At 55.0% G+C, this 19,101-nt stretch overlaps 6 protein-coding genes across 6 annotated transcripts; 3 read left to right on the plus strand and 3 right to left on the minus strand.

Annotated features, from left to right (window-relative positions):
- Positions 1–227: 227 nt before the first annotated feature.
- Positions 228–1,470, minus strand: VTJ04DRAFT_7662 (uncharacterized protein; the record flags this gene model as incomplete). The annotated part of the gene is made up of 2 exons (XM_069366014.1): positions 228–1,221; positions 1,271–1,470. The coding sequence occupies 2 exons, from the start codon at positions 1,468–1,470 to the stop codon at positions 228–230; spliced, it is 1,194 nt and encodes a 397-aa protein (XP_069216991.1).
- Positions 1,471–3,743: 2,273 nt separating this feature from the next.
- VTJ04DRAFT_7663 (uncharacterized protein) lies at positions 3,744–4,895 on the plus strand (the record flags this gene model as incomplete). Its single annotated transcript, XM_069366015.1, has 6 exons — positions 3,744–3,756; positions 3,840–3,890; positions 3,968–4,013; positions 4,073–4,146; positions 4,228–4,434; positions 4,501–4,895. The coding sequence occupies 6 exons, from the start codon at positions 3,744–3,746 to the stop codon at positions 4,893–4,895; spliced, it is 786 nt and encodes a 261-aa protein (XP_069216992.1).
- Positions 4,896–7,599: 2,704 nt separating this feature from the next.
- VTJ04DRAFT_7664 (uncharacterized protein) lies at positions 7,600–8,996 on the plus strand (the record flags this gene model as incomplete). The annotated part of the gene is made up of 3 exons (XM_069366016.1): positions 7,600–7,726; positions 7,787–8,073; positions 8,127–8,996. The coding sequence occupies 3 exons, from the start codon at positions 7,600–7,602 to the stop codon at positions 8,994–8,996; spliced, it is 1,284 nt and encodes a 427-aa protein (XP_069216993.1).
- Positions 8,997–9,735: 739 nt separating this feature from the next.
- Positions 9,736–11,259, plus strand: VTJ04DRAFT_7665 (uncharacterized protein; the record flags this gene model as incomplete). The annotated part of the gene is made up of 4 exons (XM_069366017.1): positions 9,736–10,190; positions 10,290–10,443; positions 10,504–10,887; positions 10,972–11,259. The coding sequence occupies 4 exons, from the start codon at positions 9,736–9,738 to the stop codon at positions 11,257–11,259; spliced, it is 1,281 nt and encodes a 426-aa protein (XP_069216994.1).
- A 1,844-nt stretch (positions 11,260–13,103) lies between these two features.
- VTJ04DRAFT_7666 (uncharacterized protein) lies at positions 13,104–13,613 on the minus strand (the record flags this gene model as incomplete). The annotated part of the gene is made up of 2 exons (XM_069366018.1): positions 13,104–13,349; positions 13,425–13,613. The coding sequence occupies 2 exons, from the start codon at positions 13,611–13,613 to the stop codon at positions 13,104–13,106; spliced, it is 435 nt and encodes a 144-aa protein (XP_069216995.1).
- Positions 13,614–13,718: 105 nt separating this feature from the next.
- On the minus strand, positions 13,719–17,381 carry VTJ04DRAFT_7667 (uncharacterized protein; the record flags this gene model as incomplete). Its single annotated transcript, XM_069366019.1, has 6 exons — positions 13,719–14,614; positions 14,674–14,760; positions 14,820–16,235; positions 16,297–16,599; positions 16,748–16,861; positions 17,045–17,381. 6 exons carry the CDS (start codon positions 17,379–17,381, stop codon positions 13,719–13,721), a joined length of 3,153 nt encoding a protein of 1,050 aa, XP_069216996.1.
- Between the last annotated feature and the right edge of the window lie 1,720 nt (positions 17,382–19,101).

Here is a 19,101-nt window from a genome sequence, read left to right on the forward strand (position 1 = left end):
GGATTACTACATCTCAACAAGAGTTGATAATCGCTATCGAGCCCATCTCAGAGAGAAAGAAAAAGCCTCTGATATTTGACGAGGTGATGGATCGTGAACCCTTCGATATCCATTTGTTCCCGAGTTTGCGACATTGCTTTGAATATCCAGGACCCGATGATCAAACGCCCAAAACGCCGTGGTATGCCGCGTCCCTGTGTTACCTGATGATTACTAAATCTGCCTTCTCAAGCCTCCCCATTACCCTCCGCCCCGTACCCGGCATATGCCGGCTGCTGCTGATGAGGATTTTGCACCGGCACCGGCCCGTCCAAGAATTTGAACCACGACCTGGCCGCTGCCACGTTTAACTTGGCACTATTGAACCTCGCCTCGCCGGGTGGCATGCAAACCAAGATGTACGTATTCGTCGTGAACTTTGTAGCAAACATGCTGAAGGTGGTGCCCATCTTGTACTCAAAATCGCTAAACTGCTCCGCATTCCTCGGCGTACCGGTATACTTGGAACAGGTATGCTTCCAGGATTTGAGGATGTTGCTCATGCGCTCGAAGCGGTCGCCGTAGGGGTTGCGCTCGCCCTCGCGCGAGGTCCAGCGCGACACGACCAGAAAGCTGGTCCGCTCAAAGAGCAGGATCTCGTCGGCGTCGATGGCCACGCCCAGGCTGGCCAGCTGGGTCTCGATGATGGACAGGTTCGGCACCAGATCATGGATGATGCTCGCCCAGGCCTTGTAGAGGGATTGGTCCCAGATGGAGGTGGCGAAGAGCTGGAGGTTGATGGACGGTTCGGGGGTCGGGGTGGGGCTCGGGCTGCCGGTCCCGGCACCGGCTTGCTGCTGCTGTTGTTGTTGCTGCTTGGACATGATGGCCACGGCCTCGGCGGTTTTGCGGCGCACGAGGGCGGCGTGGTGCTCAAAGACCTCTTCTCGCAGGAGGGGCTGGATGAGGTCCATTTTGTGAATGAGGACAAAGACGCGCGCGTCGCGCGAGTACTGGACCAGCGCGCTGATGATGTTGACGTAGGTGGCCAGGTCCCGGTCGACGTCCCGGCTCTCAATGTCGAAGACGTAGATGAGCACGCCCACGTTGCTGAAGACGTGCGCGCGCTGCTGGGTGAGGTAATTATCTGTGAAGGCGGACTGGCCGCCACAGTCCCAGAGGTTGAGGGTCAGGTTGCCGAGGAATTTGACGTGGGAGAGGTCGATGTCAATGGTGGCGCCACTGAGTTGTGTTAGTCGGGGTTGGTTTATGATAGGGGAAGACAACTCACAGTCTCCGAGTATCCCTGGCAAGATAGTTGCTGAAAATGATGCTTCGCATGCTTGACTTGCCGGATCCGCTCTTCCCCATGAGCAGGACCTTCTGCTTCTTGACCTTTTTGAGCTGGGCATAAGCGGCGGCACTGAGCATTGAAGGGTCCACGGCCCCTGGAGCGGGCGACATGGCCCGTTGGTTTTCGAGCTCCGACATGGTAGTTGGAGTTAGGTCATCTGCTTGTGTGTCTGTATGAGATTTCAGGGCAGCCAGTTCTGGATATACCCCAGAACATCCTGCACCGGCTCGAGTTGAGATGAGCGATGAGATGAGCGAGATGATGAAGGCCAAGGCAAGCTATGACGGAGCCGCTGCCTCGTCAAAACGAACGGGACAGCGCCAAGTGTACTCACGTGATTGACCAGGGTTAGGGTTCTCCTGCCTCGCCTCGTTAAGACAGCCACTTACACGGCGACGAACTCCGTGCTTGATCCATTGCATGGGCCAGCATCTGAACTACATGTTACAGGGCCAGATGTTATGTCTTATTCCACATGACCATCAGCTTGCGCATCCTCCGTCAGCAGACGATCCAATTACCCATTCGTCTCCTCCCTCACCGTCTTCATGAAGACAATGTTAACCACCGAACCCAACCTGCCCTAGGACCCCGATAAGCAGCGTTTACTCCCACCTACCAGGCATATCTCTCACAATTGATTCATAATCACTGGAACTCAGATCTAGAGGATGTTGATTGTGCTGAATCCAGGAAATCCAGTTGTACTTGGAGCGTGGTGTTCTCGTGTTAATACCCATGTGAAGTACATGTGATAGGCTCGAGCAGCATACCGTGATGGATGACATGATGCCGGACCATCTAACTTCCTGGCTGGCTTCCCCGTCAAACTCCAGTTGGCTTCACCATGAATCCAACTGCCCTAGCAACAGATTCATCAGGATGAGGACCCCCGGTTTCAATCAAAAATCCGTTTTGGCTTTGAGCAACTTCAATGTCTCTATCCCTGTTGTTCCCAAAAACCTGGCCGTTGAGGTCAGGACGGAGACCAGCATCCACCACCTGGCATCTCAAGTTTGTAACCAAAACAAACACTCACGGTCATCCTACGCACAATATCCCTTTTTGATAATATACTGTTCTCCCTCAGCTATCGTGGAGTCCACCACATGGGGCGACGAATAATTTCTCGAACACTGTGTATTCCTGAGGCAGCCATCGGGACAACCTTTTGCCCCGCACCTAGGAGTTCTGCACTATATAGGTTTGGTTTGCAGTAAACACCGTCAACTGCCTCCTTTCAATGGCCTACCACCCGAGAATGGCCGAGCGGTATTGAGAGGAGTCCCTAGATTCGCCAGGCACGCCCACGCCGTAAATCGAAAACGTCCTGGGTTCGACCCCCAGACGTGTCGAAGTAAAAACCATCTCGGGGGTTTTTCGTAACCATTCCACCTCTAGTCGACCGGCGCGGGAGTAGGGCTGGAGGTGAGCTTTTTGCCGTTCGTTTAGTTTCATTTTTATCTTCATTTCCATTCTTTGTGTCAACCCCATCCTGATCGCTGCAGCGAATATGCAATTTGAAGCCATCACCGCTTACCATTACTCTACCTACCAACGCAGGGCGCAACAGCACGCCACTCAACACCAATCTACGTATATGAGGATTCGATTTACTTAATTCTGGCGTTTTGACCTTCCACATTTCGTAGCAGTTATTCTAATCTCAGACCAACAATCGTTGTACAAGCTGCCTTTGAATGACAACAAAAAGTCCCAGTATTTTGACGGGATTTCGCAGAAGTAACCGATGAGCTTTTGCCCCAGCCGTCGGCTCAACACCTGGCTGACAAACAATAGCAACATGCAACTCCAGCATCTGTCCAAAACCACTTCTTCTCAGCATGACCCGTATGAAAGTGCAGACAGTCTCTAGTCCATTGACGTCTGTTCAAATGAGGAAACGAGCGGGAATCCTTGACTCGATTCGTGAATGAAGACACCTAACGCTGGAACCCAGATTATTCAACATCATCAGATCAAGAATTTGTCTTGAGAGATGCTCAGCATGCCAATGGATTTTCAGATGCCGGATGCTCAGTCTGGTGTAAGCCACGGAAGCCAATCCCCGGAGACCCACTCATCGGCCGGGGCTGTGGCTTGAGATGCCGGGCCAAGACCTCTTGCCACCTTGATGCGACCTCCGCCAGTGGAGCCTTTCCGAGCACCGCCACGAATTGTCTTTCGTCACCATCCTCCTGGCGCAAGCACAAGTGAACCCCGACCAGGATCCAAGGCTGAACATCCTCGCCACTGTGCGGCGCATCCCCTTTCGCGAACTCAACAACTCCAGCGACATCAACCCACGAACTCAGTAGAATCGCGCTCCCTTTCCGCTCCAGAAACTCGACTCCCTGCCTACCCTCAGCCATTCTCTACAGCGCATCATCCGAAACATCAATTACCCAACATGTCGTGGGCGGGTACGTCACCCCGCCATCGCCCGTCTCCTTTCCGACGAGCCATCAGCGCCAGCGCAATGCTAACCGACCGCCCTGGACGACAGGTTTCAAGAAAAATGTCAACCGCGCGACGACGCAGGTGATGATGAAGACCGGTTCGTCACCCTCCCCGAGACATGCTCTTCCGATCCCGATCTCCGACCCGAGATGCTGATACAGGAGCGACTACCAGGCCATGTCGAAAAGACAAACGACCGGGACTACGAAGTTGAGGAGAGGTACGGTAGATGCGCAACAATACTCCTGGGAACCACAGACACTGAGACTCTTTGTGCAGGCGGTTCAGGACGATGGAGGCGGCGTCCTTGCGGTTACAAAAAGAGGCCAAGGGGTATTTGGACTCATTACGAGGTAGACTCCCTCCAGGCCCCAAGTGATTTTACACTATGGAAGTCAAGGCGAGAAGCTGACCCTTGCCCGTTTCTCCGACAGCCATGACCGCATCACAAATGCGCATCGCCGAGACGATCGACGCCTTCTACGGTGACTCAGGGGCCAAGGACGGCGTCAGCAGGAGCTACAAGCAGGCGGTAGAAGACCTCGACGCAGAGACCATCAAAGCGCTGGATGGGCCATACCGAACCACCGTGCTGGAGCCCATCCAGCGATTCTGCGCGTATTTCCCTGACGTCAACGAATGTACGTTTTCCCTGCCCCCCGTTCACAACCTACAACACTCTTGCTGACATGCTTCTCTGTCCCCAGGCATCAAGAAACGCAGCCACAAACTTCTCGACTACGACGCGCTTCGCGCCAAGGTCAAAAAGCTCGTCGAAAAGCCGGACAAGGACGTGACCAAGCTACCCCGGGCGGAAAAGGAGCTGGAGATGGCCAAGGCAACCTACGAGCAGCTCAACGAACAGTTGTGCTCCGAGTTGCCGCAGCTCATCGACCTGCGCGTGCCCTACCTTGACCCGTCGTTCGAGGCCCTCGTCAAGATCCAGCTCCGCTTCTGCGCCGAGGCGTACAGTCGCATGGCGCAGGTCCAGCAGTACCTCGATCCCGACACACGAGAGCAGTACGCCCAGGGTCAGTTGGATACGCGGGTCGAGCAGGTGTTGCAGGAGATTCGGGAGTTGAGTATCAGCGGGACGGTTTGAGACTGGGAGGGTGCTGGGGAAAGTGTCGTTTGAAGACTGCGACTGGATGGAAGGCCCAAGGTTGGGAGACAGGAGGTTCGAACACCTATAAACACTCAGGCGCGCACATGCATACGAGACCGTCGGGTTCGGCGTATGGGTAGGGGAAGCATTGGTAATATACACACTGGGGAGCAGGGTACCGTGAGTTTCTCGGAAGGGCTTTTGGTCTGTTTTACGAGGAAACTTGTTTGTTTCGTCCTCGTCGTCGGCTACCCGACGGGGTTGTTTTTCTGTTTTCGTTGTCCTGTCTTGGTTTCTCTCTCCGCTGTGGACATACTCGGGCATACCTAGAGCGCGATATAAATCTTCCTGTCGTTCCGCATCTTGGATGTACTGGACAGATTAGACAGCGCACGTTCGAGCGAAGTTTATAGAATCTTGCTGGAGCACATCGCAGAAGAGATAGCGTGACTCGTGGACTTGAGTGAACTGGATTTGATCCGAGATCTTGATCCACCATGGCTATGCAGTGGTGGTGCATGGATGCGGGAGATCGACATCCTCAGGAGATCAGGGGGTATTCGCTCGGTTGCCGGGCGTCGCACGGGGTGTGTCGTGTGTGTCGTGTTTCTCGAAGCGAGATGTGAAGGCTTGCGGACCAGCAATGGGATATGGGTCTCGGTCTTCACTCGACTGTGTGCAGCACTCATCGTTTTTAGACACGCTGTCACTCTCGCCGAGAAGCAGGCAGAGCGATGAATGACTTTGAGGTCTTGGGAGAGCTTCTGGCACTGGAGCTTCTCCACGGGGAAGAAAACAAGAGGCTCAACCAGCCCAGTGGAGGCTGAGGATTCAAACATAACGTCACAACAAACCAACGGACGGAACAATCTAAACCGGGCATTAAACGCCGCCAGAAAGTCTACGGAGCTGTCGGCCGAACTGAGGATGAAACAAACGCGTAGTTTCCAAGTTTAGCTCCTGTCATCGGATCTTGCTGTCTGGAGCTGGTGGCGAAGTGACATTCTGTGGGGTGCAGCGACGTTTTGGAAACCTCGGACGCCTTGGCGGGATTGGTGCTCAACCCCTGAATCGCGGAACTGCACACCTGCAAGCCATCCGCCGCCGCCATGCCTTGCTTGGCCTTCGGGGAACCGTTGGACTGGAAGCGCTCTCTTTGGATGCCCGTGGTCCAGACAATTGGGTTTGGAGTTGGGAACACAAGCGGCAAACGCTTCTGTGGATAAACCTATCTTTGGACGAGGAGGATTCAGCGCCAGACTGTCATCGACGAGGATTAATGGTGAACGAGAAGCAGGGCGCAGTGAGTTCAGACACTTGTCAACTTGAACCGAATCACCCAACCTTGAAGGCTGACCGGGCCGATCGACGTCTCGCCTGATCTGCCGCTTGTTGTTTCCTGCAGCGTGGCGACGACGCGACGGATCGGTCTGCCGAAGCAGATGGTCCAGATGTTCTGGACTCAAGACATCTTGCCAGAGCAGGAAACAGGGCAATCTCGCGGGGTTTGCATCAACAATAACGACAGCTCATTTTGATGGACCAGAACTTACGGTGTGGTGACATTATCGCTGGAAATCTGCAGGTGTGTTGCCTCACCGCGTCGTCTCCAACCACCCGCCCGAGGAACGGTGTGGGAGGTTGGTGAACGCCTCACAACGTGCCAATTCCATTCTCCACGCTAGGCCGCTCAAGGCCAGTCAAACCAGCCCACTGAGCGATTCCATCAGGTGGTTCCCATGAGGCGACGAATACCAGCCCTGGCGGTTGCTCTGAGACTTTTTGGAATGTGCAGAGACCAGCGCATGCCGTCTTTGGCCCGAGGGATGCTCCTGGGAGGATGGGAGGCCCTTGGAGGCAGTGTTTCGTTTTGTTGGGGACGACGTGGAGTGTTCGTAATGCGGAGAAGTCCATGTGAGGGATTCCAAGTTCCAACATGCTGGACTGCTCTCGGGTGAGCTCCCAATGAGCTCTTCCTTCCATGAAGATGGTGAGATTGCACTCCTTCCTTTTCCCATGGCACTGGCATGGGTTCAGGGAAGGTGCCAGTCGGTTGCACTCTTCCGTCCCGCGTTCCTTGGCAGGTGGTTAGCCAGGCACGACTTCCCACACGGGAGAGACACAGGGGCCTGGAATGGGTGGAGACCCGGCGGCTGCAGGCTGCCGCTGCCGCCAGATTGACTGGCCAGGGCGGTCCCAGACCCAGACTCTGGATCCCCGACCCCCTGCAACTCGGCCCCATTCAACCGTTTGACCCAGTTTCGCAATCCAAACATCGAGTTTCCATTGTAGGCCATTCATTCATTGCCACTCGTTAAGCAGGCCAGACCATATGGACTCCCTCACGCTCGTTTAGTTTTTAATCAAGCCGCTCGCTCCCTTCGTATCCCACTTTGCATGATTTCGCGGTCTCTCGTTTTGCTTTCCACCTGGCTGCCCTCCTAGGTCCTTGTTCGTACCCAGTCACTCAGTGCTTGGCCATTGAGGACCGTCGCTCGCTGCAGAGTATCCTTGAGTGACACCAACCACCCACACCGACCACCCGTCTGATTCCAAGGGGTTGGGAAAGACCCCCCAACATTTGACCAATACACCACCGAGTCAGGGCCAGACCCAATTCTCAATTGTCTTCCTCCAGGAGGGGATCCTTTGAAACAAACACCACAAGTCTATTGTCCTGTGTCACACACATCCAGCAACCATGAATATCACCAAGCGTTTCGACCGTGCCTTTCAATGGGCCGGGGAAAAGATGGGCGCCGAAGCCAAGACAACACTGCCCGAGGAATTCAAGATGCTTGAGACCGAGATGGCGCTTCGCTTCGAAGGTAAACTCAGTTTGAGTCTTCACGGCAGTCCCTGTTCAATCATCATTGACATATCCTTAGGCATGGAGCGTCTTCAGCGGTCAATGAACCAGTATGTCAAGTGGATGGGCCGTCGCGTCGAGGCTTCTGAGGACAAGGACAAGCCGCTTCCTGTCGGCTACCTCGGCCGTACCATGGTTAGCCACGGCGAGGAGTTTCACGCCGACTCAGAGTTCGGCAATTGCCTCATAACCATGGGTCGTGCAAATGAGCGAATCTCGTCCATCCAGGAGACCTTTGTGAACGACGCCACTGCCACCTGGCTTGAGTCACTGGAGAGGTCTCTGGCGACAATGAAGGAGTATCATGTGAGTTCTGCCGATCTTTGGAGCTCAGGACCAATACTGACCGTGATATCTAGGCTGCCCGGAAGAAGCTAGAGAACCGCCGTCTGAACTATGACGCGTGCCTCACCAAGATTCAGAAGGCCAAGAGGGATGATCCCCGGCTAGAGGAGGAGCTCCGTGCGGCGAAGGTCAAGTACGAGGAGTCGACGGACGATGTGATGCGCCGCATGCAGGATATCCAGGATGCTGAGGCCGAGAGTGTCCGGGACCTGACGCATCTCCTGGACGCCGAGCTTGACTTCCATGAGCGATGCGTTGAGGAGCTCCGTCGGGCGCGGCAGAACTGGCCCGCCTCCACGACTCGTCGCAGCTACAGTCCCGTCGAGTCGCGACCGGCCGTGCGCAGGAGCAACACATCTCATAGCTTCATGGATCGCCTTTCCCGTTCAAACACAGTCGAATCCGAAACGACGACTGCCCCGGCAGTGCGCATGCCCATCCGGCCTAGTCCTCGCGTGCAACAAGTTGACGGCCCTGCGCGCCCATCAATTGGAAGGTCCAACAGCACCCTCCAGAGCAGCACTGGACTCGACCGTGAGCGAACCCGTGCTTCGTACATCGGTTCGTCGACGACGGGCCAAGGAATGCCAGCCGACGTTGGCAGCCTCCGCAGTCAGCTGCGTCCGGTTGGTCGGGCGCGCGAAGACGATATTTTTGCTGATCGCGATGACGACACGGCGAGCGACTCCAGCGGCCCGGCCTGGAGTAACCACAGCGTGAGCTCGGCAAGCACCAGAGATGGTCTCAGTCGCACTCCAAGTCATTGCGCGACTGCAACGTTGGATGGGAGCAGGTTGGTGTCGGGCGTTAAGAAGGCCCCACCGCCGCCACCTCCCAACAGGGCGAAGAAGCCGGCACCGCCGGTGCCTCCTAGACGTTATTAGATTGGACGGTCGTTGGCATTATGATGGCGGATAATAAAGGCGGGAATCGGGTCTGAAAGCGAACGGGTTGGGCTTGGGACACGGATCGGATGGCGTTCTGGCGTTTTGTCATTCTTCCTTGGGCATGTGGTTGTGTTATTGGTCAGTGGGCTGGCCCCGTGCGGCCAGACGGGAAGCGTTCAGGAAATCATGATCTTTAATGGGGTTTATGCATAGAATTCCTAGGGTTATTCCTGCACTGCAAGGCGGACTGTAATCAGAACATGTTAGCCTGCTTGATACTTGGAGTGTTCTCAGCGTGGTGATGTTGATGTTGTCAACAGTAGGAATCTGTTCCTGAGGCGGCTAGGTGGTGGGCTGGACCCATAATAATGAGAGAGCTCTTATTACCCTTGTCGCCAAGAAACGGCACTGGTCTCGCTGTGGGGCCATGTGCTCCAATTCCCCGGTTCCAGCTTCAACCATTGACTTCTCGAGTTGCAACGTCAACTCAACGATTCGACAACGTACCCAGCTCTAATCCATTCAGCTACGAAGCTGGGAACCTATTATAATTATTAATTTTTCAAGCCAGCAACAGTCCTGTCGAAGTTTCCAGTTCCACAGTACGGCTTCTGACCTCCCGTCCCTTGCGCTCCTCTAACCTCCAACACCTCCCTTTGACGAAGTCGACAACGTCAGATCGACTGGTACCCCCAACGACCAAGCTCGCAGCCTTTCCCCCGACCCGACCGCCACAATGGCGACCGAGGACGCCCGATACCGCCAGACGTCGCAGTACCAGCTGTGGTCCTTCTCTCCCGCCCAGCTGGCCGCCATGCGCGAGACCACCAACGCCGCGGCGCGCGCGCGCATCGCCGAGCGCCTCTCCTACTCGCAGCCACCCTCCACGGCCGCTTCCAGCGCGAACACGCCCGACCCCTCGGGCGGCGGCAGCACGCCGGCGCCGACGCCGCAGCTGCCCGAGTTCTTGACCCCGGCCGAGGAGGCGCAGTTGGTGGCCTTCTTCACGTCGGAGCTGCTCCGCGCAGGCGACCACGCCGAGATGTCGGACGAGATCAAGGCGACCGCGGCGGTGTTTTTCCGGAGGTTTTATGTGACGAATAGCATCATGACGTACCCGCCGCAGGACATGTTGATCGTGGCGCTGTTCTTTGGGTGCAAGGCTGAGGGGTCGTTTGTGAGCATATCCGAGTGGGTTCCCTTCTTCCTTGCTCGAATTCCCGGGGGATTGGTGATTGAATGGCGGCCAGTGGATATATATGGCTGACAGGAGTTTGTGTGTTTGGACAGATTTGGCAGGACATTCGGCAAGGAACACCCCGAGGAGATTCTTGCCGGTGAGTTCCTGCTTTGTCAGGGCCTGCGGTTCTCGTTGGAGGTGAAACATCCTTTCCGCGCGCTGAGGGGAGCCATCATGGAGCTTGCCACGCTTCCGGATATAGATGTGAGTCCCGATCTGGTTTTATGACGGATTACCTTGCCGCTGACAGTCGCTTTCTCCCAGCCCGCTCGCCTCGGAGCTGCCGAGGCCCGCGCCCGCGAGATCCTCCGCTTCAGCCCGCTCATTACCGACGCATACTTCCACTTCACTCCAAGCCAGATCATGCTGGCCGCGCTGAGCCTTGCCGACCGCGGCCTTGCGGAGCGCTTCATCACAAAAACATTCCACTACGTAGCAGCAGAGAACAGCTCCGGACCCGCAACGCCGAACCCAGATAGCGGGGCCGGTACGCCAGCGCCCGGGCCCGTTAAGAAGGGCCGGGCCGGAGAAGGAAATAAAGCAGATATCATCGGCTCCCAGGTCCGGGATAAAGTGCTAGGGGCGGTAGAGGCATGCCGGGAGATGCTCGCGCGGGAGCCGCCCGAGAGGAGAGAGCATTGGACGAATGTGAGCACCGCTATTATCCACCTGGCAATCAATGGTCGTCTCGACCTGATCTAGGTGTGGACTCAGACGCTAACAGCCACACAGAAAGCAGTCATCAAAGCCCAAATCACGCCTCTGAAAAAGAAACTCAAAGCCTGTCGCGATCCAGACCGGTGGAATCTCGTCGAGCTGCAACGGCGACGACGAGAACAGGCCGCGAGACGCGTCGACTCGGATGACGAAGACGCGCCGACAGCCGGCAAGAAGGGATCGCTGGAGAGCGACGCGGCCGTGTTTGGCGAGCCGCTGAGCACGGGCGCTTTGGCGAGTAAGAGGAGGAAGGTGGAAGGGAAAGGAGGAGGAGGCGATCCTTTTGGGCCGCCGTTGGTCTAAGTTTAAGCACCTCACAGTTTGATGAGGTGGCTGAGAGAACTGATGAATACGGTGACACCTCTTGTTCTGTCTCCATCCATCTATCCCGGACACATTACGGACTGCTCTGACATGTTTATCTGTGGATAGGCGACTTGGGTATGGACAAGCGCCTGATGAGATGGGGTGCAAAGCGGCTCCCTAGCGAGCAGACCGGGCTAGTGCCGCAGCAGGCGGATGACTAGACTTGGTTGCAGACCGAAGATAAAGCTTCGGTATCAATAATGTAAACCACTTAGACAAACCCCATGAGATACCTCGGTGAAGATCTCAAAAAATAAACCGGTGGTTGGGCGAGGAGATAACTCCCCCACCACACGGAAGTTTCCGACCGTCGACCCGACTTTTTGGATCGGTGTGGGCATGATAGCATCATCAACTACTCCTAGCCTGCTGGCGGTATCTTTCGACGCTAATAGTTACCACCCGATCCCATGGGCTTGGCCCAACCAGCGTGGCGGTGAAGGGTGTGTGTGTGAGAGAGAGAGCAGAGGTCGGGAAGCGGGCCGCCATAAGCGGGGTTGGTGGGGTTGCGGATGAGATGGGGGCCGCTACCCGGCGGGACTGGTGCTAAGGACATACTAACTAGTACCTCATCTACTAGCAGAGAACTGTTGTTCGTTGGTTGGGGAGATGGATGGGATGGAATGGGGGTGAGCCAAGGGCAAGACAGGCGCCGACTGCCAAGAATGAGGACCGGACACACGACCAAACGGGAAAGGAGAAGGCAGGACGAGATACCTAGTGATTTGGTGTAGTGATGGCGATAAAGATGTTCGAGGGTTAGGAATGAGTAATTCCTGTCAGTCATTCCGCCAGTTTTTTTATGTTGGCATGTGAGATATGCCAGGACTGACGAGAGATGTGATGGAGGGTAGTACTGCCAGTGCGGAGGATGCAGCGTGCAGCCTGATCTTGATACACCCCGGGGACGTGTGACCCAACCCAAAGCATCGCATCTGCGTATTCCGCGGGGATGGATGTATGTATGTACATTGAGTACGAAGCATCCCCACTTCCGCCCGGTGCCACAGCATGACAGCGGCTACCTCAGTGATGTCACTACGATAGTACCGCCGTCGGGTTGGAGGCAATCTCGGCGCGTGCGACGGGATTGTCAGTAAGATGCTGCTCATTAATGATCGCCAACACTTATTCAACTGTATATTCCACCACATACTAATGCATACATAGTCGCCCAGCTTAGGTCGTGGTTACCTACGACTCTCTCAGCGCTGAAGACCCCTGAAGCACAAGAAGGAGCATACTCCAAGTCTTGTATGAGCAAACCTTTCATCGTCAACTCACCGGTCCACCATAGCAATGTCCATGACAACAGAAAATGTTGAGGAAAATACTGTATCGAGAGCAAATATCACTGCTATCCAGGTCTACGCTGCGCCCTTTAGGGTGTCCCATGTCCTTCACATTCGCTGCAAGATTTACAGAGTCAAGGCCGAAGCCAATAACTATCTAATAATACCTACGTCCTGAAATTGTAATGTCCTCGGTCCCGTCCTGTCCCCCTGCCCATACGTGCCTAACACCTTTTCTTGATCCCCGCGCTGCTGATCCCATGCGCCGCCCCTCTTTATGTCTCAGTCCATATTCATATCTACAGCCTTGTGATAGGAAGAAGTGAATGAAAAGAGTGCTATGACGTGGAGGAAGGAAAAATAATAATATAGTGGATGTGTTGCGCTGCCCGAAAATCAAGGGAGAAAGCAACGAAAAGCAAAGGCTGAAAGCAACGAAAAGCAAAGCAAGCCATTCCCCAGACGCACCCAACCCAGCCAGGGCCTGTCTCAGTCAATCTTCAACTTCTCCTTTCCCTTGCCCTTCAGCAATGATGACTCCGTAGTATTCGGTTTCTTGCGCACACCTTTCCCATTCCCCTCCTTCGTTTCCTTGCCTTTTTCCTTGAGGTGACCCGCAGCCGGTTGTTCCAGGAATAATTTTGGAGATTCTTGGGCACATTGCAAGGTATGTTTGCTCGAAGACACTGCCGTTAAAGGCCCAACATTCTTCTCCTGCTTCTCCTTGCCTGTTCCCTAGAGGTGACTCGCAAGTGGCTTTTCCAGGAATTGGGTGGGTTTTTGAAAGGTAATTTTGCTCGAAGATCCAACCGTCGTAGACCCAGCTGTGGACGGTCCAGCCTTCACCTTCGTTTTGGTAATGACGGGATCATCTAACCAGTCCTCAAAAGCGTCCATGACCAGGTCGACGATGTCGCCCTCCGGTATGACAGGGTGCGTCTCCCTGTATATCCCCCAAAGGCACCTGAGCTTGAACCTGAAATCAAATGGGGGAGGCATCAAACGCAAGGTGGTATCCCCCTTAAACAGCTCCTTCGGGAGTCCCTCTCTGCTAAGACGCTCAGCCTCCTCGCAAGCCCGCGACCGTATCAGCGGATTCGCCTCCTAATTGTTGAAGTTGTGTGCAATCAACATGCACTCGAGCTTCTTCACGGCCTGGGACATGCGACTGTGCGTGTTGTGGCCCGCCGCCTCCTCCACCCAACCATGGACGGTCTCAAGGATCGCCTTGGCGTTAAATTCGAAATGCTTGCGGACGACGTCGGCAAAGATCGGGTCTTCCTTTGGCTCCGCCGGCGGAGTTGGAGGGGCGGGGACGGGGAGTTTGGGGAGTTGTGGGAAAGGCGGCATCGTCAAAGCAGCGTACGCGAGTGCATCAGGATCGGGCTCAGCAATGTCCGGCGGGAAAAGGTCGGCGGCGTTAGCGAAGAGAACTGACAGCGGCGAGATACCGGGCGGGGCGCCCTGGCCAGGCCAGTTTGCGGACTGCTGCAAGGCTGCAAAAAGAGCATGCAGGTTTCCGGGCACAGGCGTCGGATGAGCAGCGCCTTGACCCCCGGTGCCAACACTGCCAACGCCGCCAGGGAGAGGAGGCGCTGGTTGCACGCTCGACGATGCTGCCTCAGCTGTGGTAGTGCTGGGATTGGTGGACGCCGCTCCCGAAGGTGCAGGACCAGCTGGAGCAGTCACAACCTGGCTAGTTCCAGGGTTGGAGGTGATTACTTCTTCCATCGGGTCACCTTGGGCAGCAGGAAGGGTTGGTGATGACTTTTTCATCGGAACAGGGGCGGCATTCTGTTTGAGAGCAGGCAGCACACTCTTGCCACCCTCCTCCTTCGGGGGATTTGGCGCGGGACCCAGGCGAGTGATCAACCAAGGGAGCATGGCATCTCGAACAGTCCAGAGTCGCACGTCACGGTTGTACTTCGCAGACAAGTCGTCGTTGGTCTGAATCTCATGGCCTGGTTCGTTGTAAAACGGCTCGCTGTTGAAAACCATGCCTTGACCACGAGGTCAGTTCAACTTTTCTTCAGTGTGTCTGGGCGGCTAACCCACGTACCTTGAATGGAGACCAGGATCTGTAAGAGAGTCGAAGACTTGGGATCCCAAGTTTGGCCTTGCCATGTGCCCAAGATCGAGAGACAGACTGGTTGAAGCCCACGGTCAGCACGGCAACTAATTCAGTGATAAAGCGGAAGTACATACCCTTCCCATTGGCGTACAGGTTTGGATTGAACCTGATCCGTCCGTTCCCTGTCGTCCGGAAGACCATTTCGGGTGGATGGTCTGGAAACTGGCCGGGAATGAACATGTCAAACTCGAAAATGCCGTGCTCGTATGGGGTGCCGATCGGGCCGAAGATGATGATCCTGAGCAGATCAACGCGGGACTCTCCATGGCGGACGTAGATTCCCTCGGGCAGATCTGTGCTAAGAGAAGACACCTGGGACAGGATCTTTTTCATGCGGTTCTTGGAGAGGTTGGCCGTATCGATCTTGCTGGCTTTCGCTGCATAGTAGGAAACGCTCATGATGACATCGTCTGGAACTTCCTTCACGCAGTTGGCCCGGTGCCACTCAGAGCGTATCTTTGCCTGCTCTCTAACGGCGGCGAGTTCCTTCGCTTTCTCCATTTCAGCGCGCATTCGCCGGGTGGTCACATTGGTACGTGACACCCGGGTTGGGAGGCTGATGGAGCTCCCGCAGATGTCCCTAAATCTGCGGAGGGAGAGAATCGTGTCGTCGAGCCCGCAAATCCGTTCCAGCAAAGCAACCAGAGGTGCGTCCTGCTCCGAAATAGGTGCGCCCGACTTGCGCGCCGCATCCAGGTACTTGCGGCAAGGAATAGCCAGTCGCTGGACGACAACCGCCAGAGGTTGGGAAGTTTCGTATTCGGTGGCAGCAGAGCTCTTATGGGATTTGTGACCTTCGAGGATCACGCTGGCCAATTGTTCTTTTGCTGGCAGAATGGGAAGTGGCCACAGCAGGACCTGACGCGTCGCGACATGGCGGGACACAGCCTCGAGGAAATCTAGCACTGCATTGAGCGGCCCGAGCAGGTCAGCCATCTGTTCAAGAGATGCATACCGCAGGAGATCAGCTGCATGATGAAGCATGGGACTCCGAGCCAACATAGCCAGCATGGCTTCTGCTGAACTCATGTCGTTGTAGGACCATGGGGTCCTGACAGACGGCCAAGACTTCCCCAGAGCCTCGAAGTAAGCCTGCAGAACAGTCGTCATCTTTTGGCGCACAGGATCAACCTTCTCGGGAGGAGTATAAGGTCCACATTCCGGACCGTACCCAGTTCCCTTTGGAAGAGACGACCCATGAGTGTATGACAGGGCCTTTGACTTCGCTTTCTCCTGCTGCTGTGAGGAGGTCTGCAACTGTACTGCCGACTTTGAGAATGAGCTGGGTTTCTTCGGAGGCAGAGAGTCCGGTCCGCAAAGAAGCGAGAACGCGAAAAAGAGAGTTCCCTTGTCACAGCACCAATGAGTTTTGAAGGTTTTGTCGGCCTTGGGCTTCTCGTAGGCGGACGTTCCGCGCTCGTGGAAACGGTCACACCCGACGCAGCTCCATGCCTTGCATGCATGGCAGCGAAGGTATGGGTGGATAGTCCCTACAGATGTCAGTTTTGCTTACTGTCATCCCATATTTTCCAACGTTATCGGAGAGCTTACGGTGTTCGGTGACAAGTTCCTTCATGTTGGCCATAAAGTTCGAAGGGACTAGCTTGATCGCAGAGTTGCATCTGGTGCACTTCAGAGAGTGGAGGCTGCGATGGAAGTCGAAGAGAGGGCTGTGCTTGTCAACGGGCCGCTGAGCGGTCTCCCAAATCACCGAGAAGGTCTCCGAGCACTGGGCTTGATCGGAGTGTGTAGATTCTAGGGGAGCGATCGTGGCTGGCACCATCTCATCGTCGATATCCATAGGATCGTAGGTTGGGAGGCCGTGGCTATCGCCTTGATGGCAGTTGTGGCTCCCTGGAGACGGTTGAGTCAGTCAAATAGTGTTCTTCAACCTGTACTCTTTCTCCGACCGACTTTGATGCGCAAGATTCGAGGGGCATTGGACAGATATGGTCTGAGAGAAGTGCATCTCGACAAGGAAAAGAAGAGACAAAACGCATACCTGGAGCCTTGGCCAAGGACTGCATTGCTGTGACGGCGTTGTCGGTCGTGTCGTCGAGAGGGTTGGTTATGGGAGTAACAATGGGTGCGGTGTGGTTGAGAGATGATACTGTAGCTGCGGACGAATCAGTCTTCGGCGGATCTTGAGAAAGAGAGCCAATTCAGGTAATGGATGGTGGAGGAAGGAGAGAACGAGGAAAGAGGATGTGGGAGGTTACAAGAGAAGGGACGAGCGAAAAAGGTGCGCAGCCGGCCCAGCAATTTCGAGATGAAAGGATTCTCGAAAACTGACACTTACTCGCGAATGAAGAAGGCGCTGATGATGGCAACGAGGTGCACTTTTGCTCAGTCTCTGGGTGATTTTCTGTCTCGGCGGAAATCGAGTCTTTTTTCTGATTCTTTGTCGAGTTTGCAGCAACAGCAGTAGCAGCAGGCAACGGGTTGCCCAGTTGACTTTCCTCGGAACTCGCACTCTCTCCAGACGTTGGGCTCTCTTGGCTCTCTTTTGGATGGTTCACGGTCGCAGTGAATGGATTAAGGTTCTCTTCCCAAGACTTGTGGCAAGCCTTTGGCTCGCCGGTGCGCCACTTTCGGACTGCTGCTCGAAGCTTTTCTCGAATGTGAAAGATCGTCATGATATTAGGAGTCGGTCGTACCGCAAGAGACCGCAGCGATGGGGATTACAAAAGGTTTGGGGGGGGGGCGAAGACGAGAACTGGAACCAATGATGAAATTACTAAGGTTGAACGAATGCGAGAAATCGGTGTCGTCTCATGACCCGGAAAGATTTTTAAACACGAAGTCGTCTGAACCCTAATTCTAGCTCTTTGAGCTGCCACATGAATGGATGAAAGTTGTTAATTCCCATGAGACAAGCGGCCTTGACGTTTCGTAGTGTCCTGGGATGACGAGAAAACGGGACGTAGGATTGGAACCCCCTTTGATTTTGGAGAATACTCGTAAGCCTCAAGCTCCAGGGTCTCAATGAATGAGGCTGTTCCTCGGACACCCAGCACTCGTGCTTGACTCGAAGCAAGACCGAGCCTGGTGCAAGGGACAGTGATGACTTGGTGTTTTGTGGTTGGCCTAGGTCAATACCTAGAATAGGTGAAGGTACCTTGGCTAACCCGGCCTAGCAAGATACTATGACATCAGCGATACAGCTCTGGCTGTGCAAGGCATATAGTCTGGCTGTTTAGCACTTACCAGGCAGACTGTATGTACACACTATCCCTAGAGCTGCTGAGCGCTCGAGGCGAGAGATACCAGCAAAGCACCTAGACCCCGTGTAATAGTATGAAACAACCAGTAAGCGAGAACGTCAGTAAGAAAACCTGGCTTAAAATGTTGTGTCAGACTGCGTCTGATGCTGTAATGGCAGCGAGCCTTGGAAGAGGACCGTGGCCGGGGATTGTCCGGAGGAACCTCGTATTTCGCAGTCGCCAGTCGCGGTGATGAGGAGAGACGATGCTAGGATAATCCGATAAATGATTCGGACGAGACAGAAAAATTTGCACCAACGATATGTCTAAGCCCACGAATTCTCTAGACAAACAACAGCGTCACACGAAATGCAAGCAACACAACCGATGGGACCGAGGCCTAGAATGACTAAACGACCTTGGCCGTCGGCGGATGAGTCGCATAGGTGAGTTGGCGTGTGTCTAGGCACACCGCCCGACAGAGCCGTGACTGAACGGACAGCAGTAGCTCCGAGGTTGGCTGCAGCCACAGGAAGAGGATGAGAGGGTAGGACTGTCGGGCAGAGAGGACACCGGATTCCTAGATGTTGTGTGTGAGGTGGTGGTTGGGCGTTTGCTGGCAGTGGAGGCTCTGTCGGGACGTTGGGATTGGAACAACGTAAAGTCCCGCTGCATCCATGTAAGGCGAACGGAATGGGCGGAGCTTGGACATGTGCTCCAGTCTGTCCGGTCGCAGCCTGGTAAGGAGGGGTAGCTAAGGTACCTCGATGGAGGTCTAGATGTGCTTAGGTAAGGTCTGTGACCTATGAGACCAAAGCTATGTTCATACATGGAGGTATAATGCTGCTCATAGGTCGCCAGTCCGACGTGAGGTGCTGACGTCTTTGTGGCAGGTGGCCAGCTGTCGTCATTTGACGAGACTTGCCGGCCGCAGGTCAGGGGCTCATGACTGGCTGGTCGGGTCTCCAAGGCTGGTTGTCCGCGTGGGCAAACACCGTTGAACGGGCGGCGGCATGGGTCAGCGGGCTGGATGCCCGAGGGAGAGGACCAGCTCTGGGCCTGACCTCTGCAATGTTATCCGACATATAGAGAGATGGAGAGAAACACATTGGATTGTGTTTTGCTTTACATCCAGCCTGTCGCAGACATCAGT

Source organism: Mycothermus thermophilus, assembly GCF_041956435.1.
Source record: "Mycothermus thermophilus strain CBS 625.91 unplaced genomic scaffold VTJ04scaffold_5, whole genome shotgun sequence".
NCBI lineage: Eukaryota > Fungi > Ascomycota > Sordariomycetes > Sordariales > Chaetomiaceae > Mycothermus > Mycothermus thermophilus.